This window comes from Sphaerodactylus townsendi, linkage group LG01 (genome assembly GCF_021028975.2).
Source record: "Sphaerodactylus townsendi isolate TG3544 linkage group LG01, MPM_Stown_v2.3, whole genome shotgun sequence".
NCBI lineage: Eukaryota > Metazoa > Chordata > Lepidosauria > Squamata > Sphaerodactylidae > Sphaerodactylus > Sphaerodactylus townsendi.
The window spans coordinates 121,079,139-121,104,758 of record NC_059425.1 but is presented as its reverse complement, the minus strand read 5'-3'; the positions used below and the strand labels follow the sequence as shown (position 1 = coordinate 121,104,758).

General features: G+C 52.0%; 1 protein-coding gene across 1 annotated transcript in view; it reads right to left on the bottom strand.

Moving 5' to 3' along the window:
• Positions 1-25,156, bottom strand: part of TRAF3IP2 (TRAF3 interacting protein 2) — a 39,854-nt gene extending 14,698 nt beyond the window's left edge. The window contains exons 1-7 of the mRNA XM_048505715.1: positions 25,055-25,156; positions 22,016-22,069; positions 21,141-21,845; positions 15,004-15,193; positions 6,685-6,785; positions 6,302-6,390; positions 4,790-4,858 (exon numbers count right to left, since the gene is read on the bottom strand). Coding sequence (XP_048361672.1) covers positions 4,790-4,858; positions 6,302-6,390; positions 6,685-6,785; positions 15,004-15,193; positions 21,141-21,845; positions 22,016-22,069; positions 25,055-25,133 — 1,287 coding nt within the window. The 5' untranslated portion in view covers positions 25,134-25,156. The remainder of the gene's footprint in view (positions 1-4,789; positions 4,859-6,301; positions 6,391-6,684; positions 6,786-15,003; positions 15,194-21,140; positions 21,846-22,015; positions 22,070-25,054) is intronic.
• Positions 25,157-25,620: the final 464 nt, after the last annotated feature.

Here is a 25,620-nt window from a genome sequence, read left to right as displayed (position 1 = left end):
GTTGTTCAACCCTCCCCGCCTGTATGCTTGGCTCTCATGCAAGAAACCAGATGAGACTAATCACTGTTGTATCATCTGCAAATTTCTGCATTTTAACAGATGGATCGCTTTGAGATGCAGCTTCATTGGTATACAGAGAGAAGAGAAGCGGCGAAAGTGCCACAGGCCTTGCAGGGGGCCCCTGTGCTCATTTTACAGGTGTCTGATGTAATTTTTCCCTAGCTTACACCTGCCGTTTCCCTACTATCTGTTAGGAAGCTTCTGTGATCCACTTACAAATATGCTCAGGTACTGCTAGCTGATTTAGTTTGGGTTGGAGGAAAGAATGTCCGGGTCTGATAGTATTGAATGCTGAACTAAAGTCAACAAAGAGGACCCTTTGCATAGGTCTTTGAGCGATTCAAGATGCTGTAGGATATAGTGCAAAGCCATATTAACAGCATCGCCTGTCGATCTGTTTGCTTCGGTATGCAAATTGCAAAGGGGTCCAACAGTTGGATCCGTTGATGGTTTCTAAACAGGTACATCACTAGCTCTTTCAAAAGTTTTCATTAACTACAGATGTTAGGAGCAACTGAGTCTTGTAGTCGCTTCAGTTCCTTGATGGAAGGCTTCTTCGGCACTGGAGACCCGATAGTGGAGTGTTTGAAGCAGGAAGGAACATAGCTTACATCTCTAGTGATTTGTTAGCAGAGATTTGGGTGAAAATGGGAGGCCAATTGGACAGCACAGACTTTTAAGCAAGAAGGTGTTATCTTGTCTGGGCCTGTAGATTGCTTTTCCAGGGCTTCTGTCTCAGAAATAGATCTTGCACTTCCTCCTTTCTGTAGAGATCACTAGGGGTTGTAAAACCCAATGAAATGGAGATTTCAGTTGTAGGAAGTTTGGCTTATTGTTGGTGCTGCCTGAGATAGAGGTTGTCAGGAGAAAGGTGACTGTAGATTGCTTTCAAACCTACAGTGCAAGAACACGGAAATTCAGGTCGCCTGCCACTTCCTGATTCCCTTCAGCTTGGGAAGAGGTGGTTTGCTGTAACCCGGTGATATTTTGAGAGTTTTCCACATGTTTCCCTGTTCTGCTTTGGTGAAAACTTGCATTTTTAGCTTTTCAGAGTAGTTTCTTTTGCTGCTCTGATCTCCTTTGTTAATACATTCTTGGCACTGATTATGCTGTTATCTCTATCTACGCCTTTCTGTAGGCCTCTTCTTTGGAACGACGTAACTGCTTAAGTTTAGCTGTGAACCAAGGTTTGTTGTTAGGGAAGGTGCTCCAGTCCCTCAATCATCCTTGTTGCCCTTCTCTGCACTTTTTCTATCTCCTCAATATCCTTTTTGAGATGCAGCGACCAGAACTGGACACAGTACTCCAAGTGCGGTCGCACCACTGCTTTATATAAGGGCATGACAATCTTTACAGTTTTATTCTCAATTCCTTTTCTAATGATCCCCAGCATAGAGTTTGCCTTTTTCACAGCTGCCATGCATTGAGTTGACATTCCCATGGAACTATCAACTAAGACTTCCAAATCCCTTTCCTGGTCTGCCAGCGACTGATAGCACTGACCCCTTTGTAGCTTGTATGTGATATTTTTTGGATTTTTTGCCCCTATGGTGCATCACTTTGCATTTTGCTACATTGAACTGCATTTGCCATTTTCTGGAGGCCCACTCACCTAATTTATCAAGGTCCGCTTGGAGCTCTTCGCAATCCTTTGTGGTTATCCCCACCCTACATAATTTGGTATCATCTGCAAACTTGGCCACCACGCTACCCACCCCTACTTCCAGGTCAATACTATGAATAGGTTAAAGAGCACTGGTCCCAAAACGGATCCTTGGGGGACACCACTCCCTACATCTCTCCATTGTGAGAACTTCCCATTTACACCCACTCTTTGCTTCCTGTTTCTCAACCAGTTTTTAATCCATAGGAGGACTTCCCCTCTTATTCCTTGATTGCTGAGTTTTCTCAACAGTCTCTGGTGAGGAACTTTGTCAAAAGCCTTTTGGAAATCCAAGTAGACAATGTCCACTGGTTCCCCCTTATCCACATGCCTGTTTACACCCTCAAAGAACTCTAGTAAGTTTGTAAGACAGGATTTGCCTCTGCAAAAGCCATGCTGACTCTTTCTCAGCAGGTCTTGCTTTTCTACATTTTTCTACATTTTCTACAGTATACTGTGGACAGATTGCAACTTATCCAGGGAAGTGGCAGACTCACCGATTAAAGGTTAATATTTATTAGTGAACTACATTTCTGATAGGAAAGCTGAGAGGGGCAGCTTTCACCTACCTTGCCAGCTAGAAAAGCAGGGAGAACAGACTCCTCCCCCCCCCAAGGACAGACAAAATGTGATATAAAAGACTACTTGCTCAGTCCCTGTGGGGTCTCCTCAGTTCCTTTAGACATTAGACCTTGTTACTTCAGCACATACTTAGTTGTAGCAACAAACCCTTCTTAATACTATGAACAGAAGGGCAAGAGTTAATATTTCCCTATCAAAGCAAAAAAAATGATGCTTTTCCCACTCCACCCTTTACATGCATACTAATGGAATGTTAATTTGATTTAGTGGTTATGCATTAGTGGTTACACAGAAGTTAGAACTTCTCTCCCCCCTCCCCCCATTAGATTTAATTACATTTTAAACACTGTCCAGGTAGTGATTTGTTATTGTATTGGTGGGACATCTATACATATAAACCCGAAATACCACTCACTGACTGACTCATCAACAGAACTCAAAAACCACCGAAGCCACACACATGAAATTTGGCACACCTGTTCCTTATGTACTCCAGGTGTTCACGAAGAAAGGATTTCCCAAAATATTCACTTCCACTTGATTTATTACCTATTTACTGTTTTCACTGCTCATCTCTGGTCATCTGCATGAACATTCTAAGGGCAAAGCAACTGCTCAGTCCACAGACATTAGCTGTACCTAACATTCTAAGGGTGATAATAGTTAAAGCACTTCCACCAGCTTCATGTCCTTCTAACACCAAGGTTTCAAATGCACTCTAACATCAGTTCCTCCACAATGTATTACGCGACCTATCCCTTCTGCTGAAACCGCTACAGGAAGAAGAGGAATTAATAACAGAAAACACAAAAATGCAGCTTTATACACTGCATTATAAAAAGACAACTACAGGAAGCTGCTGCAACATATGCACAAACAAACCCATCAGTCCACAGACAGGCAGTGAGGAAATATGCTGCATGTCACCCCAAAGTTCACAAACAGGCTGCAAAGAAGTATGCTGAATGTCACCCCAACGTTAACAGACAGGCTGTGAAAAAGTACTCCTCCACCCATCCTCACGTTAACAACACCACTACAGCCAAATACTATCAACATACATTACAAACCACACTATCACCTTGGACTACTAAACATTTGTCGGGTTTTGCATATGGACATCAGATTGATTAGTGTGGAGACAAGTTTACTTCTCTTGGCCTCCGATCACCCTGTGCTTGGTGTCGTGCTCTGAAGTGGCGGGATGAGTCCCCAGGAATGTGCTGCAATGGCGGTACAGTCCAGCTCCCTGCCCTTCAACCCTACCCTGAACCTCTTCACAGCCTTCTCACTCATCAGCATCCAATGTCAGAACACTTCCTTTCTGCATCCTGAAAATACAATGGATGCTTCCACATGACATCTTTTGGAGCCCACCCAGTGAAAGAGAGCAATAACACATTGCATTATAAAAAGACAACTACAGGAAGCTGCTGCAAAATATGCAAAAACAAACACATCAGTCCACAGAAGGCTGTGAGGAAATATGTTGCATGTCACCCCAAAGTTCACAAACAGGCTGTAAAGAAGTATGTTGAATGTCACCCCAAAATTCATAGAGAGCCTGTGATGAAGTATGCATAGTGAAACACGGGTGCCCTGCTAGTCTAATACATCTCTGTAAATGTCACTTTGCTAATATAGACATTATGCTTCATGTTATATGACAAATAATCTAATCTAGACAATATGTCAGCAGAACAAATCCCAGTTATCCCAATACTTCTCATGCAGCACCACAATCAGTTTTGTGCTAAGCAAACGCTGGGGTAAACTGAAACTGCTTACTAAAGATTTATTGTGATGTAAGTTTTTGTGAACTAGAGGCCAATTCATCAATCTAAAAAGTGCATTCTATACTGGCACACACATATATGTTTGTGCAAATACAAAATTACAAAATTAGACATACAATTTGGATCAGGGTCACATGGGGGGCATGTGGAGTCTTGTAGCCCTGTCAGCTTTAAGAATTTGTGGGAAACTATGATGGCTAGGGCTAGAGCTCCCTCTAATCAGGCATTCTGTTTTCAACAGTGGTCAACCCACATGCTCCTGATGGGGCTCAGCATTTGTTTGGAGATGGCTTCCCTTGCTCTACAGGTGACTTGATATAATTAACACTGATAGTGCTACCAAGTGACTAAGAAGTAGGTATCTTCATATAAGTATTTTGGGATTGGGCCCAAAGTTATATACACAACGACATGAGAATGTATTTATTCATGTGTAATTTATGTTGTTTTACAGTAGAGACTCGTGTTTTACTGACATAAGAAAGCTGTGTGTGTCTCTCTCAAAGGCTCACTTTTTAAATTAGAAAGGGGGAGGAAGACGAGGGCAGGAAAACATGAATAATTAACCCACAGGGGAGGGCAGTTTCTATTTTAATTCATGGTATTCTAATTGGCAACCTTACAAGTTTTCTTTCAGCTGCCAGTGTGGGAAAATAAGCATGCAAGATTACATTTCATCTCTACTTACATCACTCAGGTTTCGTTCCATCCATTTAATAATGTCAATACCTCGAACCGTGTCCTCAAATATATCAATCTATAAGAAAACAAAACCAGACATGATATTTCCCTTGCTAACTTTTAATCTTTAAGGTGACACAAGACTCTATTTATGCTGTAAGAAGCCAACAACAGTAGCCATAGAAATCTGTCAAAATATCAAAGTGTTTGGCCCTGATTTGCCCTTCAGTTAGGGCCAAGCTAGACATGATGGCAGGGGAACAAAGTTAGATTGATTAATGTTTCTTAATATTCAAATGTGAAATAGGGAAAGAGGTAGATGTTTTTCATTTAAAAAAAAACAAGTGAGGAGAGCTAAGCCCTTCCCCATCCTAACATTATTGTACTTCATATCCGAAAATGTTTTTCTTTCAGCTTGTTTCAGTTATAGTATTGGAGGTGGATGGCAGAAAAAAATGATCCAAGAAGGTACAAGGCCATGGCTCTGTGGTAGAGCATTTGCTTGGCATGTAGAAGGTCCCATATTCAGTTCCCAGCACCTCTACCTGAAAAAACCAAGCAGTAGGTTATGTGGACAGAGCCCTGTCGGAGACTCTGGTGAGCTGCTACCACTCTGAGTAGACAGTCTGGCCTTGGTGGACCAATGGTTTAATTCAATATAAGGCCACTTCATGTGTGTTCAACAATACAAGGTAGAAGAATAGGAGGGGTTCAGCTACACTTGCACCAGCACTCCATTTTGTATAAAACAAATAGACCCCTGGCTGCCACTTTAAAACTGAATGGTTTGGTCAGGGAAGTAAATACAAGTGCATGCATGCCTCTAATACCACTAGTTTTAGCCTTAGAGTCCAAATGTTGATAATTCTGTGTATGTATTAGCAATGCTGTCCCTTCTGTTACTAGAAGAAGAACAGTTGGATTTATATCCCCTCTTTCTCTCCTGTAAGGAGACTCAAAGGGGCTAACAAACTCCGCCCCCCAATAAACACCCTGTGAGGTAGGTGGGGCTGAGAGAGCTCAGAAAACCTGTGACTAGCCCAAGGTCACCCAGCTGGTGCGTGTTGGAGTGCACAGGCTAATCTGAATTCCCCAGATAAGCCTCCACAGCTCAAGTGGCAGAGCGGGGAATCAAACCCGGTTCCTCCAGATTAGAGTACACCTGCTCTTAACCACTATGCTCCCATAAATTTTGCCAACGCAAATGTGGTTAATTTGCACTTAGACATACATATTTCACATTAGAACTGAACAGATGGTGGTAGAAAGTGCCCTCAACTTGCAGCTGAGTTATGGGGACCTTCTAGGGTTTTCTAGGCAAGACACAATCAGAGACGCTTTGCCATTGCCTGGTTCCTCCCCACATTTCTTAAATACAATATTCAACAATGTAGTCAGGAACATTAAACAGAACAAAAATAAACTCTCAGCATGCTGGTGCCCTATCTGATGCATTCTCTTTCCCCTGCCCCTACCATTTCCTTGGTTGCAGTTCATTCTACCAAGATGGACTACTTACTGCAGTATGAAATCCATTTACAGACAAAAAGTTCACAAATTTCATGATGTCTGCAGCTGTGTCCACAGAATAAGTTATAAAGACTTTACCTAGGAGAGATGTTCACATGAAAGTTATGAGTCAAAAAATGTCCTAGATAAAAAAAGAAAAGAAAAAGGGTTCCAACTTTCCCAGCTTTACTTTTACTGTGAAGACCACAAGCTCTACTTTATTTGATTATTTATGTAAAGAAACTGATTTGGCTTCGTGATCTTACAATTATGGTGATGCATCGCCACTCAGATATTCTGGATTACACTTCAATTTGTCTCTTGTGCATAGTTCCCATGAGTCTTGGGAATACAAGAGCAAATTTGGTGGTCAAGTGTTGCTGTTTCTCTAACCAGCTAAATGATTCCTAGGTCTAGCATCTAAAGAAATTTCTACAAGAGAGTTATTATTGTCTGGAGGAATAACAAAATCACTGCAGTTTTCAGACTCGTATCTATTCCTCAAAGGATACACAACAAAAATGTGCAGTAAAACATTTATTGCACATGATGTGATTCAAGCTCCATTTGCAAATATCAAAAGTGTGCTGAATCTCGAAAGTTATTTTCAACATTTAGGAAATATGGGACGGTTTGAATAGGTAGGAGAAAGTGTGACTGAAATATGGACCTGAGACATTCCTCACAATCACATAGGAGATTAGAGGAACTGTTTTTCAAAGTTGCAGGGGCCGAAATCTGCTCAGGACCTCAGGATTTGGGGAAGGAGGAGCTGTTGCCTCTCCCCCGTTGTTTTCCTGGGCTGAAATGGCTCTGAAGGGGCATTATTTGCCCCAGTTCTTATATTGCCACATCTTCTCCAGGAATATCTAGTACAGGGGTAGGGAACCTGCGGCTCTCCAGATGTTCAGGAACTACAATTCCCATCAGCCTGGGGGGGGTGGGGGGGGGGGGGGGTGGGGGGGGGGGGGGGTGGGGGGGGGGGGGGGTGGGGGGGGGGGGGGGTGGGGGGGGGGGGGGGTGGGGGGGGGGGGGGGTGGGGGGGGGGGGGGGTGGGGGGGGGGGGGGGTGGGGGGGGGGGGGGGTGGGGGGGGGGGGGGGTGGGGGGGGGGGGGGGTGGGGGGGGGGGGGGGTGGGGGGGGGGGGGGGTGGGGGGGGGGGGGGGTGGGGGGGGGGGGGGGTGGGGGGGGGGGGGGGTGGGGGGGGGGGGGGGTGGGGGGGGGGGGGGGTGGGGGGGGGGGGGGGTGGGGGGGGGGGGGGGTGGGGGGGGGGGGGGGTGGGGGGGGGGGGGGGTGGGGGGGGGGGGGGGTGGGGGGGGGGGGGGGTGGGGGGGGGGGGGGGTGGGGGGGGGGGGGGGTGGGGGGGGGGGGGGGTGGGGGGGGGGGGGGGTGGGGGGGGGGGGGGGTGGGGGGGGGGGGGGGTGGGGGGGGGGGGGGGTGGGGGGGGGGGGGGGTGGGGGGGGGGGGGGGTGGGGGGGGGGGGGGGTGGGGGGGGGGGGGGGTGGGGGGGGGGGGGGGTGGGGGGGGGGGGGGGTGGGGGGGGGGGGGGGTGGGGGGGGGGGGGGGTGGGGGGGGGGGGGGGTGGGGGGGGGGGGGGGTGGGGGGGGGGGGGGGTGGGGGGGGGGGGGGGTGGGGGGGGGGGGGGGTGGGGGGGGGGGGGGGTGGGGGGGGGGGGGGGTGGGGGGGGGGGGGGGTGGGGGGGGGGGGGGGTGGGGGGGGGGGGGGGTGGGGGGGGGGGGGGGTGGGGGGGGGGGGGGGTGGGGGGGGGGGGGGGTGGGGGGGGGGGGGGGTGGGGGGGGGGGGGGGTGGGGGGGGGGGGGGGTGGGGGGGGGGGGGGGTGGGGGGGGGGGGGGGTGGGGGGGGGGGGGGGTGGGGGGGGGGGGGGGTGGGGGGGGGGGGGGGTGGGGGGGGGGGGGGGTGGGGGGGGGGGGGGGTGGGGGGGGGGGGGGGTGGGGGGGGGGGGGGGTGGGGGGGGGGGGGGGTGGGGGGGGGGGGGGGTGGGGGGGGGGGGGGGTGGGGGGGGGGGGGGGTGGGGGGGGGGGGGGGTGGGGGGGGGGGGGGGTGGGGGGGGGGGGGGGTGGGGGGGGGGGGGGGTGGGGGGGGGGGGGGGTGGGGGGGGGGGGGGGTGGGGGGGGGGGGGGGTGGGGGGGGGGGGGGGTGGGGGGGGGGGGGGGTGGGGGGGGGGGGGGGTGGGGGGGGGGGGGGGTGGGGGGGGGGGGGGGTGGGGGGGGGGGGGGGTGGGGGGGGGGGGGGGTGGGGGGGGGGGGGGGTGGGGGGGGGGGGGGGTGGGGGGGGGGGGGGGTGGGGGGGGGGGGGGGTGGGGGGGGGGGGGGGTGGGGGGGGGGGGGGGTGGGGGGGGGGGGGGGTGGGGGGGGGGGGGGGTGGGGGGGGGGGGGGGTGGGGGGGGGGGGGGGTGGGGGGGGGGGGGGGTGGGGGGGGGGGGGGGTGGGGGGGGGGGGGGGTGGGGGGGGGGGGGGGTGGGGGGGGGGGGGGGTGGGGGGGGGGGGGGGTGGGGGGGGGGGGGGGTGGGGGGGGGGGGGGGTGGGGGGGGGGGGGGGTGGGGGGGGGGGGGGGTGGGGGGGGGGGGGGGTGGGGGGGGGGGGGGGTGGGGGGGGGGGGGGGTGGGGGGGGGGGGGGGTGGGGGGGGGGGGGGGTGGGGGGGGGGGGGGGTGGGGGGGGGGGGGGGTGGGGGGGGGGGGGGGTGGGGGGGGGGGGGGGTGGGGGGGGGGGGGGGTGGGGGGGGGGGGGGGTGGGGGGGGGGGGGGGTGGGGGGGGGGGGGGGTGGGGGGGGGGGGGGGTGGGGGGGGGGGGGGGTGGGGGGGGGGGGGGGTGGGGGGGGGGGGGGGTGGGGGGGGGGGGGGGTGGGGGGGGGGGGGGGTGGGGGGGGGGGGGGGTGGGGGGGGGGGGGGGTGGGGGGGGGGGGGGGTGGGGGGGGGGGGGGGTGGGGGGGGGGGGGGGTGGGGGGGGGGGGGGGTGGGGGGGGGGGGGGGTGGGGGGGGGGGGGGGTGGGGGGGGGGGGGGGTGGGGGGGGGGGGGGGTGGGGGGGGGGGGGGGTGGGGGGGGGGGGGGGTGGGGGGGGGGGGGGGTGGGGGGGGGGGGGGGTGGGGGGGGGGGGGGGTGGGGGGGGGGGGGGGTGGGGGGGGGGGGGGGTGGGGGGGGGGGGGGGTGGGGGGGGGGGGGGGTGGGGGGGGGGGGGGGTGGGGGGGGGGGGGGGTGGGGGGGGGGGGGGGTGGGGGGGGGGGGGGGTGGGGGGGGGGGGGGGTGGGGGGGGGGGGGGGTGGGGGGGGGGGGGGGTGGGGGGGGGGGGGGGTGGGGGGGGGGGGGGGTGGGGGGGGGGGGGGGTGGGGGGGGGGGGGGGTGGGGGGGGGGGGGGGTGGGGGGGGGGGGGGGTGGGGGGGGGGGGGGGTGGGGGGGGGGGGGGGTGGGGGGGGGGGGGGGTGGGGGGGGGGGGGGGTGGGGGGGGGGGGGGGTGGGGGGGGGGGGGGGTGGGGGGGGGGGGGGGTGGGGGGGGGGGGGGGTGGGGGGGGGGGGGGGTGGGGGGGGGGGGGGGTGGGGGGGGGGGGGGGTGGGGGGGGGGGGGGGTGGGGGGGGGGGGGGGTGGGGGGGGGGGGGGGTGGGGGGGGGGGGGGGTGGGGGGGGGGGGGGGTGGGGGGGGGGGGGGGTGGGGGGGGGGGGGGGTGGGGGGGGGGGGGGGTGGGGGGGGGGGGGGGTGGGGGGGGGGGGGGGTGGGGGGGGGGGGGGGTGGGGGGGGGGGGGGGTGGGGGGGGGGGGGGGTGGGGGGGGGGGGGGGTGGGGGGGGGGGGGGGTGGGGGGGGGGGGGGGTGGGGGGGGGGGGGGGTGGGGGGGGGGGGGGGTGGGGGGGGGGGGGGGTGGGGGGGGGGGGGGGTGGGGGGGGGGGGGGGTGGGGGGGGGGGGGGGTGGGGGGGGGGGGGGGTGGGGGGGGGGGGGGGTGGGGGGGGGGGGGGGTGGGGGGGGGGGGGGGTGGGGGGGGGGGGGGGTGGGGGGGGGGGGGGGTGGGGGGGGGGGGGGGTGGGGGGGGGGGGGGGTGGGGGGGGGGGGGGGTGGGGGGGGGGGGGGGTGGGGGGGGGGGGGGGTGGGGGGGGGGGGGGGTGGGGGGGGGGGGGGGTGGGGGGGGGGGGGGGTGGGGGGGGGGGGGGGTGGGGGGGGGGGGGGGTGGGGGGGGGGGGGGGTGGGGGGGGGGGGGGGTGGGGGGGGGGGGGGGTGGGGGGGGGGGGGGGTGGGGGGGGGGGGGGGTGGGGGGGGGGGGGGGTGGGGGGGGGGGGGGGTGGGGGGGGGGGGGGGTGGGGGGGGGGGGGGGTGGGGGGGGGGGGGGGTGGGGGGGGGGGGGGGTGGGGGGGGGGGGGGGTGGGGGGGGGGGGGGGTGGGGGGGGGGGGGGGTGGGGGGGGGGGGGGGTGGGGGGGGGGGGGGGTGGGGGGGGGGGGGGGTGGGGGGGGGGGGGGGTGGGGGGGGGGGGGGGTGGGGGGGGGGGGGGGTGGGGGGGGGGGGGGGTGGGGGGGGGGGGGGGTGGGGGGGGGGGGGGGTGGGGGGGGGGGGGGGTGGGGGGGGGGGGGGGTGGGGGGGGGGGGGGGTGGGGGGGGGGGGGGGTGGGGGGGGGGGGGGGTGGGGGGGGGGGGGGGTGGGGGGGGGGGGGGGTGGGGGGGGGGGGGGGTGGGGGGGGGGGGGGGTGGGGGGGGGGGGGGGTGGGGGGGGGGGGGGGTGGGGGGGGGGGGGGGTGGGGGGGGGGGGGGGTGGGGGGGGGGGGGGGTGGGGGGGGGGGGGGGTGGGGGGGGGGGGGGGTGGGGGGGGGGGGGGGTGGGGGGGGGGGGGGGTGGGGGGGGGGGGGGGTGGGGGGGGGGGGGGGTGGGGGGGGGGGGGGGTGGGGGGGGGGGGGGGTGGGGGGGGGGGGGGGTGGGGGGGGGGGGGGGTGGGGGGGGGGGGGGGTGGGGGGGGGGGGGGGTGGGGGGGGGGGGGGGTGGGGGGGGGGGGGGGTGGGGGGGGGGGGGGGTGGGGGGGGGGGGGGGTGGGGGGGGGGGGGGGTGGGGGGGGGGGGGGGTGGGGGGGGGGGGGGGTGGGGGGGGGGGGGGGTGGGGGGGGGGGGGGGTGGGGGGGGGGGGGGGTGGGGGGGGGGGGGGGTGGGGGGGGGGGGGGGTGGGGGGGGGGGGGGGTGGGGGGGGGGGGGGGTGGGGGGGGGGGGGGGTGGGGGGGGGGGGGGGTGGGGGGGGGGGGGGGTGGGGGGGGGGGGGGGTGGGGGGGGGGGGGGGTGGGGGGGGGGGGGGGTGGGGGGGGGGGGGGGTGGGGGGGGGGGGGGGTGGGGGGGGGGGGGGGTGGGGGGGGGGGGGGGTGGGGGGGGGGGGGGGTGGGGGGGGGGGGGGGTGGGGGGGGGGGGGGGTGGGGGGGGGGGGGGGTGGGGGGGGGGGGGGGTGGGGGGGGGGGGGGGTGGGGGGGGGGGGGGGTGGGGGGGGGGGGGGGTGGGGGGGGGGGGGGGTGGGGGGGGGGGGGGGTGGGGGGGGGGGGGGGTGGGGGGGGGGGGGGGTGGGGGGGGGGGGGGGTGGGGGGGGGGGGGGGTGGGGGGGGGGGGGGGTGGGGGGGGGGGGGGGTGGGGGGGGGGGGGGGTGGGGGGGGGGGGGGGTGGGGGGGGGGGGGGGTGGGGGGGGGGGGGGGTGGGGGGGGGGGGGGGTGGGGGGGGGGGGGGGTGGGGGGGGGGGGGGGTGGGGGGGGGGGGGGGTGGTGGGGGGGGGGGCATGGTGGGGGGCGGGGTGGGTGGGGGGGGGTGGAGGTTGGGGGGGGGGGGGGTGGGGGGGGGGGGGGGTGGGGGGGGGGGGGGGTGGGGGGGGGGGGGGGTGGGGGGGGGGGGGGGGGGGGGGGGTGGGGGGGGGGGGGGGGGGGGGGGGGGGGGGGGGGGGGGTGGGGGGGGGGGGAAGTGGGGGGGGGGGGGGAAAGGTCTTTGTCAGCCTAGTGTGAATCTGCCTGATACTGTAACCGGAACAACCTCTTCACACTGCAACCACATAGCAGCTGTAGGAAATGGCTTCCAAAAAATAAAGGAGGACCTAAATGGGCTCAGAATGGGTGATGGAAGGATTCCTGCCTCTGCCTGAGTTCTAAAACTGCATGGGGGGTAAGGCTATTTCCCTATTTTTGCTGTTTCACACAGAATATTCTATGCATGTGGAGCCACAAAAATGGGGACTCCTCCCGTCCCTCCCACAACTCTCCTTTATTTTTTTGTCAGCCATTGCCTGCAAGTGGTATGTGGTGTGGCTGAGGGAAACCTGGATCCAAAATATTTTAAAATCTGATTGTGTAGTTGTCCCCTAGCAAAGCCTTCTGAGGGCCCCACACAGCAAATGGGCAAGATCGGCAACTGCTTGCTAACATGAAGTCTCTGTGGTGACACCCAACTTGTGTAATGGCCTATCTGATGAGATCAAGAAGACTCCCACACTTCTTTCATTCAATAGAATATGCAAAACAGAAGTGTTCCAGGGAGCATTTTTAAAAACGGATAAGAATCGTAGTAGAATGGAACAGCCCAGAAGAGCACCTTTAGAATGGAACAGGGTTATAGTCTACTGCAGTTATTACTTCTAGGTATCATATTATTTTCACTGCATTTATTATATGTTTACAGTATTTATAATATACCTTGGCTTAGGTGGTCTGTTAGTCCCATTGTTATCTAATCCTGTAATCCTAGCCTTATTGCATTACTTATTGGTTGTCATGCTGTCTGAATGCATAACTTTAAATTCTTCTATCTGCCTTGAGTTTCAGAAATGACAGCTGTAAATAAATACCTTGCCTCTCTTGCTGTCCATTTATTTTTTTATTATCAATACATAATTTTATATTTGTTCACTCTTAATACTTCTGTAACCTTTCTCCTTTTCCAGATTCAGCTGTTATATGATGTAAGAGGAAGAGTAGGCAGGGACCAAAGGACTCTGCTCACAACCTGCTTTTCCACTAGCAATGTGCCATTGTTCTGACAGAACAGGAAACAGAAATGGGCCATTAGGAATTTAAAGCAATGTCAGGCTTTCAAGAGTTTTTCCTTAATGACCGCCAGATCTGGACTGCTTAGATGGAGAAGAGATCTAAATGCAAGAGGACTTGGTGCAACTTATAGACTTTTAAAATAATTTTAAAATGTTTTTGAGTAAAAATCATAACCACTGAAAACTGCGTACATCAACCTTTCACATTAATTTCAGGGGAGAAATGGCTCTACACATACACCTCTGTGAAAGGGAAGATGTACACTGAGGGGGCACCTGAACTTCATAGGACCCTTCATCAGAATTCCCAGAGATCCTTCCCCACATATAAAAAGCTGCTGGATTGAAGACTGCTTGTTCTCTGACATGTGACTGAGTGAGTACAGCATCTTCCTGCAGGACCAAAGCTCCTTAGAAGGATTAACCTTTTGGAGACAAGCAGCAAACACAAAGTATTCATCAGCTTCACCACATTTTGAAGGGCAAAAAAGCAAAGGCACATTTGTGGTGTAGGAAGCAAGAGGTTCTGCCGATGTACGAAGTCTAAGAAGTGTTCAAGGGAGCATTTTAAAATGGGATTAGAACCATAGTAGTGAGGGGAAAGTACTAGAGGAGGCAAATCCAGCAACCTGAGAGAAGAAAAAGAAGACAATGGGTGTAGTAATGCACCGCTGACCCAGCAGCACCGTGGTCGAGCGCTGGAACACCTACGCTCCTACGGCCTTCTGGTCGCACCGCACCCCCACTCCTCATCCCCCTATGAGTCACGGGTCGTGAACTGTCTGGCTCAGTCACCGGGCGCAGGGACAATGGTCTTGCCCCCAGGTGAGGATTAGGCTCAGACGCTTACGCTCCTCTCCGCACGTAGCCAGGTGAGATCATGCATCACATGATGATCTCCCGACCTCCCGCTCTCCCGGAACTCCCTCCGTTCCTCCCTTCTACACGCCCCCGATAGAATCACAATAAAAGGTGCCAGGAACCAGCACGCGGGAGACTCGCTAGGAACACGGACCTCCGCGCTCCCGCTGCTGGCGATCTCCACCAGATGTTATCTCCGCGTCTCGTCTCGTTCTTGCGCTGACCACGTGGGTCGACTACAAGCGGGAAAGCAATGGGAAAGCAAACAAGACAAACTGAGTTGCGGAGACACGTTCAGCTGCACAGGCAGAAGTTGTCACCTAAAGAGGAAATGATGAGTAAAGGAGGACAAGACTAAAGGGCAAGAGGAGCAGGGCAAGGGAGAAGTTGTGGCTCAGGGGACCAGGTGCATGTGTTAGTTTTACAAAGAGAGATGCGCACACCCTTCTCCAACAAGGCTGGGGAGGGAGCTGACACATGCTCACAGACAAGTACAATGAAGGGTACAAAAAGCATTTCAGAAGAATATCTAAGCGGTCCTACTACATTCAGAGATAGAAATAACCACCCTCCCCTGCTATGCTGTAAGTGAAACTCTTTGACAAATCTTTTCATGTAAGCCAGACAGAACTTAAAAAATTTACCAAAATAACTCTGGGGAAAAGGTGACTTCACACACAACTACTTAAACAGGCACTTAACAAGACAGTCTTATTATTCTGAGGCTGCATTCTAACAGTAGGCAATTGCCGACATGATTACTTCAGTCATCATTCTCTGCTTGCAATATGAGGCATTACATTTCCAATCTTCCCAGACATTACTGTTCAATTGCTCAATAGCACAAACTTACTGTAATCTGTAAACTTCTGGAGAAGAGGTTTCTCTCTGGGGAAGTCTTTCTCCATCGCAGTCAGGTGAATAAGGGCTCGAGTAATTTGGGATTATTTGCTGAGCAGGATGGACACCTCTTGTGCAAGGGCCGGGAATAGGATGCTGCAGTAAAGGTTGATGTGCAAAGCGTTGGTAGGGGGTTTGTCCATCTAGGATAAAGTGAAGAACAGATCAAACCAATTAAAAAACCCTTCAAGAGATTGCCTAGTTAAAAAACCTTTGCACAAGAGATTTCAGTATGCTACAGAATAGCTGTGATTTAATACAGAGTTAAATTAAGCACACTTAAGCCCGCTGAAATCTTGAACCCAAAGGAAACTTCACTGTGCACTGGGGTGTGATCAAGGACACTTTTAGGATGCACTGTGTACTGCTGAAGGATAAAGGATATTGTCACCATCTGAGTGAATGAAGAAGATTCACAATCAATTAAACAGTCCATGGCAACTTCCACTGACATGTCATTTAAAAAGTAAGAATGCCGGAATTTGAGTTCTAATATTATGAGCAGGAACCTGGAGGCTTTATAAAAAGTACACACTGCAGTCAGGTGACTCTTCATGAGAAATTGTCTTTTTGGATTAAAACCAAAATGGTAAAAGGTCTGGAATCCATGCCCTATGAGGAGAGACTTAGGGAGTTGGGTATGTTTAGTTTGGTGAAAAGAAGGTTAAGAAGTGGCATGACAGCCATGTTTAGATATTTGAAGGGATGTCATGTTGGTGAGGGAGCAAGCTTGTTTTCGGTGGCTCCAGAGACTAGGACCAGGAGTAATGGGTTCAAGGTGAAGGAAAAGAACTTCCACCTAAACATCAGAAAAAATTTCCTGACAGTAGGGGCTGACAGTGGAATGCACAGTGGGGTGGAGGGCACCAATTCTTTGATACACATGATTTTACACAAGGGGCGGGGTGGAGGGCGCCGATTTTCAGTGCCTGTTTTGTGTTCAGAGTAATTTAAAACTGAAAGTAAGTGGGGGGGGGAGAATCAACCAATCAGAACACGAGAAACGGAGCTCTTCCGCGCATGCATGGAAGAGATTGCGGAAGGGCTCACAGCACAAATGGAAAAGGACCGGGCTTGTGAAGAAACAGCTGGGGCATGATGCATTGACCCTGCCAAGACTCTTGGAAAGAAACAGGGAGCCCTGAAGAGTTACAAGCAGGGCAAAAAGCGCTGCAGCAGGTCTACCATGAAAAATCAGCCTATGATTCTATGATCATTTAAAAGAGAAGCAAGTCTCATTGTTCTCAGAAGCAAAAAATGAAGCACATGCTAAATGACTCCATTAACATCAATGGATTAATGTGTAGCTTTGGCTGGATTGTGCTCTACATGTCTCATGGTTTTACTATTGCTTTTTAATTCAAGAAAACCTTATGGGTATTACACAGTTTGGCACTTTTCAGTTCAGCTCATTATAATGGCAGAGAGTTCGGCACACAATTAACTCCCTATTGAAATAATTGAGGCTCGAGTGCTTAACCTGGGTTAGATTACACACTAAAGAAGCTACAAGACTCATAATAAGAGCACAAGAGATGATGAAGCTGTACTTCCACAAGCATAACATTTTAATGGGAATAAACACTGGTATCTCTCCTTTTCCTGCCTCAGTACTCACATATCAGAGAGTTTGATATCAGGGGTCCCTTTGCAGCCATAACATACATTGTCGAAGAAGTACTGTTGAGAGAATGCCTTTGAAATTCAGTTGCAAGACTATTATGAATATCAGAAAGCAGGCACCCACAGCTAGATTGCTGACTGTGAGCACCACATACTAGATTGCTTCTGTCTAGAAGGTATGCATTAGAACACACTAAGTGCAAAACCCTATTGTGAGTGATGATTACCCAGTAATCAGTGGAAACGTGAAAAGCTGTCAGAAAGCAATTTTATGCCTCGCTTCAGATGGTGGGGAGATAGCAAGCAATATACTGCCTCTGGTTCTGAACACACCATCTGGTTTATTTTGGGGTCTTGTGAAATGTGGCTCAGATTGCATACTGGTTTAAAAGAAAGCCTTGTTAGAGTAATGCTGTTAAGCCAAGAAATGTTAAAGGGGTGAAAAGAAGCAAGGTATGTATGGGGGGGTGGGGTGGGAAATATATGCATTTAGATCTGATTTAGCAGTGTTTATTTTTATGTTACTAATTTCACCAGCTGAAACAACAAAGCAATTATTCAAGCCTGTGCTGCAAACCAGGGCTATCTTTAGGAGTCTCAAAAAGTCATAACTTCTCAGCCTTTTGGCTAAGATCAAATGCAGGAGGCAAAAAAAAGCCATGGTTTCTAAAGCATGGTTTGAACAAGCCCTAGATCAGGAGTTGGCAACTTGCGACATGCACAGCCACAGCAACATGCAAGGCCATTTTGCTTGACACTCAGGGACAGGTTTCTGCCAAAGCAATCCAAGCAACGGCAGAGTTGCTGGGTTCAGTAGTGCAAAACCTCAGGAATGAGGCTTACGTCTGTCATTGTCTCCCAGACCTGTACATCCACCAGCTGAGTCCAAGGCAAATCCCTGAATTGCTGGCAGAACCATTGGAGCATGGCTTCTTGCAAATGTGCTTGGCCAAGTACTACCAACATTTTCTCTCCCCTCTTCCCATATAGTATGTTTGCCAGTATCTTTACGGGTAGATGTTGCATTTTTAGAATTGGGGCCAAAAACATTTGGCTACTCCTGCCTTAGACACCTGAATGCAAAGAATGCAAAGAACTGGAATTTGTTGGCACCAAATGTGTAGCTGATTTGTTAGCCACAGTTTGAACTGAGTGCAGTTTACTGTTATGTCTGATTTTTAAAATAAGTTTGTTGAGTAGCACTGCCTCCCACAGCTACTCAGTCATCAGTACATTAATATTAAGTGGATGTTCTCCTTGCTGGAAGGTTGAGGGGAGGTGAGAAACAAAACATGATTTATGTACCAACCAGGATTTGTTACGTATAACTGGCTAGCTAACTTGACTTTGTTACATAAATCATGCTTTAACATGATATTTGAACATAGTCTAGCTTTATGGTATGATGTGGGCCCACCTTTTCAGTACTCTTTTAGAAATGTCCAGGCCTAGCAATTAACAGACATTAGGAGTACCCAATGTAGGTGTTCCTATGTGACAATACAGGATTTACTAATTTACAAATTTTATTCTTACCTGTTCATATCTTTTTGAAAACTTCTGCCTGGATGACCATCTTTTTATTTTTTCCCCATTTAGATTATATTACAAGTCATCATGCCCAGGCTAGGACTGCTTTTAGCCTGAAGCAAAATTCTAGAAGAATCCAGCAAGCTGGGTGGAAGGGGTTGGGAGTTGGCATGAGGCAAAAGCTCTGCTGGATCAAGGCAGTGGTCAGGGATGTAGATAAGAGGGGTTTTTTTCCCCCAGGTTCAACCCCCCTCGTTACATGTCCAAAATTCTGCCCCTGTTTGTGGGTTTTTTTGTATTTTTAGTGTTTTTTCAATTTTTGGCCTGTAGGGGGTGCAGCTTTTAGACTAGCAGCACCAACATTTCAGGAATTTTTTGGGATACTCTCCTGATGATACCACCCAGGTTTGGTGAGGTTTGGTTCAGGGGGTCCAATGTTATGGACTCCCAAAAGGGGTGCCTCATCCCCCATTGTTTCCAATGGGAGCTAATACTGTGTTTCCCCGAATATAAGACAGTGTCTTATATTAATTTTTGCTCCCAAAGATGCTTTTATGTCTTCTATTCTTCAGTAGGAGATGCTCTTATTTTTCTGTGTTCTGTTTGTCGGGCATGCTTCCGAACAAAAACTTTGCTATGTCTTACTTTCGGGGGATGCCTTATATTTCGCACTTCAGCAAAACCTCTACTATGTCTTATTTTTCGGGGATGTCTTATATTAGGGGAAACAGGGTAGGAGATGGGGCTACACCTTTGAGGGTCCATAACTTTGGACCCCCTGAACCAAACTTCACTGAATCCTGGGTGGTGGTATCAACATCATGGAGAGTCTCCAAAGGATAAATTCTCTTAAAGCTTCTGGTGCTGCTAGCTTAACAATTGCACTCCCCTGACAGCAGGCACCTCCCAAATTTCCCCAGGATTCTCCTTTTAAATCCACCTTCAGCATGGATTTAAAGGGAGAATCTTGAGGACCCACGAAGTTTGAACGTTGGAAGTGATGCTGTTTCAGGGTGGGGGATAATCCACCCCAAAACAGCATCACTTTCAATGTTGTTTTAACTGGGGAGCTCAGATTCTCCCTTTAAGGTGGATTTAAAAGGAGAATCTGGGCTCCCTAGTTTAAACACCATTGAAAGTGATGCTGTTTGGGAGTGGATCTGTGCCAGCATCATAGCGGCCGCCCATGCGGGGGCTGCAAAATTCAGATTTCGCACCAGGCTCCATTTTCCTTAGCTACGCCTCTGCCCGGAGGGGAGGGCAGAAAGGACTGCCGGCTGGGAGCCCAGTGGGGGGGTGGGTGGGGCAGGGAAGTCTGTCATCCCTGGCCTCGGAGAGCTGCTTTTATAAGCACTGAGGCTGGGGACAGGGCTTGGGGAGGGTTAGGGGCGGGGCCCCACCCCCTGAACCCACCCCATAAAAAATCTGTATTTACATCACTGACAGTGGTCCATCCAGTCCAGCATCCTGTTTTGGTTGGGAAATAGCCAAAGTTTGATAATGGTCCTCCCTTGCTGAGTTTCTTTTCTACAATGTTTCTTATCATATGGGCTAGGATGGGTGTGTTGTGACAGGAGAAGAAGAGATACCATTGTTCTGTTCCCACAAAAATAATTAAATATAAATGCCTTTACCAAATTCATCAGGACAAATCATAGCTTCTTTTCACCTCAAGTGGAGAAAACGTCTAACCTAGCAAAGCTTGGACAATAATCACTTTATCAACATGCATATTAGTGAAATACAACAGACATCACAATGTTCTATTTTTTTAATTTTTAGCAGTTTTAAATTGAGTAATGAATAACAGATATCTTCATACAGAAAAAGAATAAATTAAAATATGAACTAGTAAAATTCTGCATTGCCTCACATTGGCCATTTCTGCATGCAGTATTTACCCTGTGGCTGAGAAGCAGTTGATTCTCTAACTTCGTTTCACAGTGGGATTTCCTGTTTACACCATTCTTTTTTTCTTGGTGGTTTTTTGTTTCCCTGTCTGAGCCAAACTATGTCTTTGCCTGCCTGCCTCTTTGTTGTTGCTATGCAACCTCCATTTTGGGAGGCTGCCTGCCAACTTTTTTGGGGTGGGTGTTGACTTTTGTCTATCAATACTTCATAGAAACAGCTTGATTCACTAGCTGGAGCAAGGTCTATCATGCCAAGCAATAAAACCCTAAGGTCTTGCAGGAGAGGAGGGAGGGAGGAAAAAGATGGTAGCAGCTGGGGGTGAAAGGAAGAGTGAAGGAATGCCGGCAAGAGGTTTCTTAATGAACCCAGCCTTGTCAATTTCACCAGACTCACAGCTCCATCAATAGATATCAAATGTGAAAATAAAAAAAAGAAGCCAGCAGGGGAACCTCCTCATACCGTCTGATTGTCCTGAAATGGTGGCCAGTAGAGTAAGAGGAGCTCCCTACTGCAAAGGGAGAGGAAAAAAGTAATGTTTACAGAGCATTCGGAAAACACAGGGACTCTCAGATCTGACAGCGGGGTGAGTGCCAAAGAGAGGAAAACAGAATCAGACCCTATTAGAATACATGCTCAAAGCGAAGAAGACCACATGTACATAAATGGCCGTTAGTACTTAATCACTTCTAAATATACTAATAATACTGACAAGAAACAATAGGAAGGCAAGCTACTGAATTCTTGTTAGCAATAGAGGAAGCCCTAGGAGAAGAAGCCAATTACTGCAGCACCAAATGGCTAGACTATATTTATTAGAAGAGGTCTTCGCCTTGGTTTAAGTCCAGGCACTGATTTATTGAACTGAATGTTCTGCCTCAATAACAATTATGAAGATCTGGGAACATAAGATGGCCAGCAACACATAATGGAAATCAGCAACTCATGGTGCCTATGACAAAATACAGTAGGAATCTTATGCAAAACCCTGAGCTATATAGAACAAAGCATAATGGCAAATTAACTTACATGGATTCTGGCAGCATATGTCATCTGGAATGCATCTAGAATGCCACTGAGCCTGTGGGGAAGCATTAGGATGAGGCACTCGTGGGAACATGGGATATGGCTGATGGCCAGTCTGTGGGAACTCTCTGGACATCAGTGGCCTTGGAAAGTCTTGTAGATTAAACACAGACGTAAGAGGCCATGGAGGTTCTAGCTGTCTGATACCCATTACATCCAGAGGCTGAGAGTCATATCCTGCATCTTCTGCTGGTAGATCTAGTGGTGGTCTATTATCTTGGGTCTGACTTGGTTTTGTTCCTTCTTGACTTTCACCAAGTGAATTCTGACAAATGTGCATACCGCTAGAATTATGTCCAGTATCAGAAGACTCAGATGACAGTTGAGACCTTAGCAGTTTGTTTGTTTTATCCATAGATAACATATGAATTTCTGATGAGGCTGCCAATTCACTGGATGGGTCAGGGGGAATCCCCCTTCCAGAATCCTGGCACTGTTTCCGAAGAGTGTAGTCACACTCTTCAAGCACAGCACTGTGACAATTTACATGGTTATGGAACCTGTAAAAATGTGGCTGCCTAACCACTGAATGAGAAGATACTTGTGATGTGCAAGAGTCTGTTGGTACCAAGTTCTCTCTGTTTTCACCAGCAGATTCCAGTTCCTCTTCATCAACTTCAACTGGTATGCTTCGACCTATCATCGTTCCTACAAAAGGAAAAGCAATATGGCATGATATAATTTTCCGATTTGCCTCCTAAAACTTTATACCTGATTAGTTATGCAACTCAAGATTTAATAGAAAAGGGATACAAAATGTGATGTGTTCAAATTTGTAAAAAGATTACATTTCAAAATGTGGGTACAAAAGGACTCACCTATGAAAGAGGCCATTTCAGTATTCAGAAGAAACCCTGGGAAGTCTGTACAAACTGCATAGGGTGTAAGGGTGGGAGGAGAAAGACAACAAGATTATCACTGAGGATGACAGCAAAAACTGGAGTGGAATGATGGAGCATCAGCGATCAGATCTTCAGTATAGTGGCTTGGATCTAAAATTCCACTGGACCAAGGAATGAAACTGAATGTTCTGCTGGTAAAAGAAGTCTTTCGACAGAGGAAGAGACGTGTTCCTCCAATGGAAGGCTCTGCTGTTAATAGAATAGAATCCACTTTGGACCCAATCCTGATAGGAATATGCTTTTTAGAGAACATCCTAATCCCACTGTATCAGTGTGTGGAACCCAGGGACTGGCAATCTCAGTTCACTTAAGCATTCTTTCTAGTAATGGTATACAAATGGATACATTAGACAATTTCTCATGCATTTGTGGATTGGGTTATAGAGAAATGCTTATTTGAGAAAGCACTGTACTGATGTGCATTCCACTGTCAGCTCTTGTGGAGAGCGGAGTTGAAGAAATCAGACAATACTGAGAATCTGGGTTTATAAAAGGAAAAAAATGAAACATGACCTAACAATTTTTAAAACATCTTTCAGAGACATCATATAGATACAGCTATGCAAAGGCAGTAGCTTTTTAACTGATTCCTCCCTCATTTGTCCTTGTGATCAATTTTACTGGAGCTTGAAATTAGCTGAAAGTGATGAAGATCCCTTTAATAATTGTGTGCATGTAAAGCACCATCCAGTTGCAGACAACCCAGTAGGATTTTCAACGCAAGAGGCTAACAGAGGTGGTTTGCCATTACCTTCCTCTGCATAGTGACCCTGGCATTTGTTGGTAGTCTCCCATCCAAGTACTAACCAGGGCTGACCCTGCTTAGCTTCTGAGACCTGACAAGATCAGGCTATCTTGGCCAGCCAGGGGTTTTTAATCCCATTAGTGTTCAATGTTAGAGAAACAGCTACAGCAACATTAACATGTCAGTTTAAAAAAACCACAGTAATACAAGATGGTAAGAGTGTGACCAATCAAGGCTCAACATATATATACTTACCTTGGACAATTCTACTGCCTTCCCCATTTGTCATATGCTGATAAAGCAGTGTTCAGAAGAATAGACCAAGCAATGTTTAGCAGAACAGAGTTTAAAACCTACACATGACAAGCTAAATAACAAATTTTTCTTTGCTCCTGGCTATTTTTTTTTATGTGCAAAAGAACATAACAACCATTATTAGATGCAAGGACTCCTGTCCCTCTATGCATACAGAGATACTTTCAGGAACACATGCTTCTTCCCATTCTAACTTTATCATACTGGCTCTCAAAATACTGGTATTTCTGAAATGCTAGTCATATTTGTTTTAAAAATTTATACCATGCCTTTCTGCCCTAACCAATACTACCAAAGCAACAAAGAAATTAATAATAGTAATAAAAACAAGTCTTTAAAAACCATTAAAACATTATGTACATACAGAAACACGAACAAACAATACCTTAAACAAAGACTTGAATGGACCAGATCAAAATGTCAATTTCATAAAACTGTTGCAACCCTACCCCAAACTACAAAGGTCAATCAATAAAAACAAATAGTAGGAAGCACTAGAGACAACAGAGAACAATCCTTTAGAAATGAGATCCCTGAAATAGTAAAATAAAACCCATAAGGCCTTTTATTAATACCAACCAAAACAGTGAATAAACACTAGAAGATTTACAACTAAAAGGAAAAAAAGGAGGGAAGGAAGATGTTTCAGGCCCGGATGTTAATAGCTTTTGTAAGTGTCCTGTGTAGGACATTGGCAAGACAATGGTGCTGGTGGAAAAGTTGTCAATTTGCACACATTTGGTCTTCTGGAAGAAGCATCAAAACTGAAAGCATCCACGTAAAATATTAAAACACATAGCTGATCAGATGACTAACACCAAAGGAAACACAGAGATCCCTTAAAAGGCTGCAAAGAGAGAGAAAACATGGTAGTTGTCATATTCATAATACTGGATATTAATTTTACTTGATGTGCTGGGGAAAAGTCAACAGGAGCCAAATTGGGTAATCTTACCAAGCGTTACAAGAACCAGCATAAGTATCATTCCATTCCAGGCTCGTGAAGAATCCCTCTATCAGTTAAAGTCAAATATTTCTATAAAACTCAGAGGCTGGAGTTAGCCATGCTAATCTAAAGCAAATCCCAAAAGCAAAAGACCAATCCAAATAACACAAAACAGTATGCAAGTTTTCAAGTTCTTTCTGAACACATCATCAGGACAGTCCTGACATGAGATGGATTACCAGGATTTAGATTTTCTGTTGTTCAATTCCATTTTTTTTGCTTTTTCTTCACAGAAGGCTGAAGGAGTGCAGCCCTTTGGTGGTTCTACTCACCATTATTTTACCTCTGCAAACTTGCTTATCATTCTGCATAGGATGTTTGCAAATGGCCCTGAAACGTCAGAAATGAATACAAGCTCTTTGACTGAGGAGAGATGGGGATAAACGGAAAGTAGAGGACATGAGGATTTGAGGTGGAGAGATAGTTGGGAATATTAAAAAAGTAAGATGGGAAGCTTGAGGCAGGTGGAGTATAATCTTTGTATGAAGCAAATACTCGCCCTCCACAAACAACAAAACCACAATAAAGCAACCTCACAACACATCAGCATAACATCATTGAAGGCCAAAAAAAGCTATACAAATTTTAAGCATCAACTTAAAACTAGCAGCACTTTTGAAACCAGATTTTAGGGTCGGGGGAGGGGTGCGAAAAAACTACCACCATCACGAACAGGGGAACACCCATCAATCAAATTAATGAAAATCCTTCTAAAAATTTTAAAAATAAATCTTGATGCTCAATAGAACTGCAGGAAGAAGGGTATGGCATTCCAAAGGAGGAAGGGGCAATTGTCCATTCTTCATGACCACCCACCTCACTTCTGAAGACAAATGCACAAAAATGAGAGGAATGGTTTAAAGTGGATGGAAACTATAGAAAACTTCACCTTGGCTGAGAAGGTGGTGCCAGACACGGTGGGACAAGCGCAGTTGTAGAAAAGGGCATGCTGGGAAGTATAAGTCCATGAAGCAGGAATATCTAGGAAGTTCTGTAAACTCCTTAGACTATTAAAAGCAGTGGAAATCCTCCGTGTGCGTTTTTGTGCTTTTCCACTTTTATGCGATATATATCAAGAAGGCATGCAATGAATGTGAGGTATGTACAAGAGCTGTCTCCCTTTGAAGTATAAAAACAGTTGATACCCAAAGCAATTCCCTGCATCCTTCATCAAGTTAGAATAAGCTCTGGGAAACATATTCTGAATTTCACAGCCCATGTAAACAGAAGTTGTTAATTTAACATCATAATATGACTTCTTATTCAGCTTTTCACATCCTTGATTGATGGGCAAGCCCATAAAGCTACAGTTCTGACAAGCTTATGTTTGTTTCTCCATTCTGACCTGTTCATCTCTCTTGTCCAACAACTTGTGCATTTTGTTGGAAGAAAGGCATATTCTTCATAGTTAATTTTCCTGCCAAGTTAAGAAGAATAACAGTGTGTTCCAACACA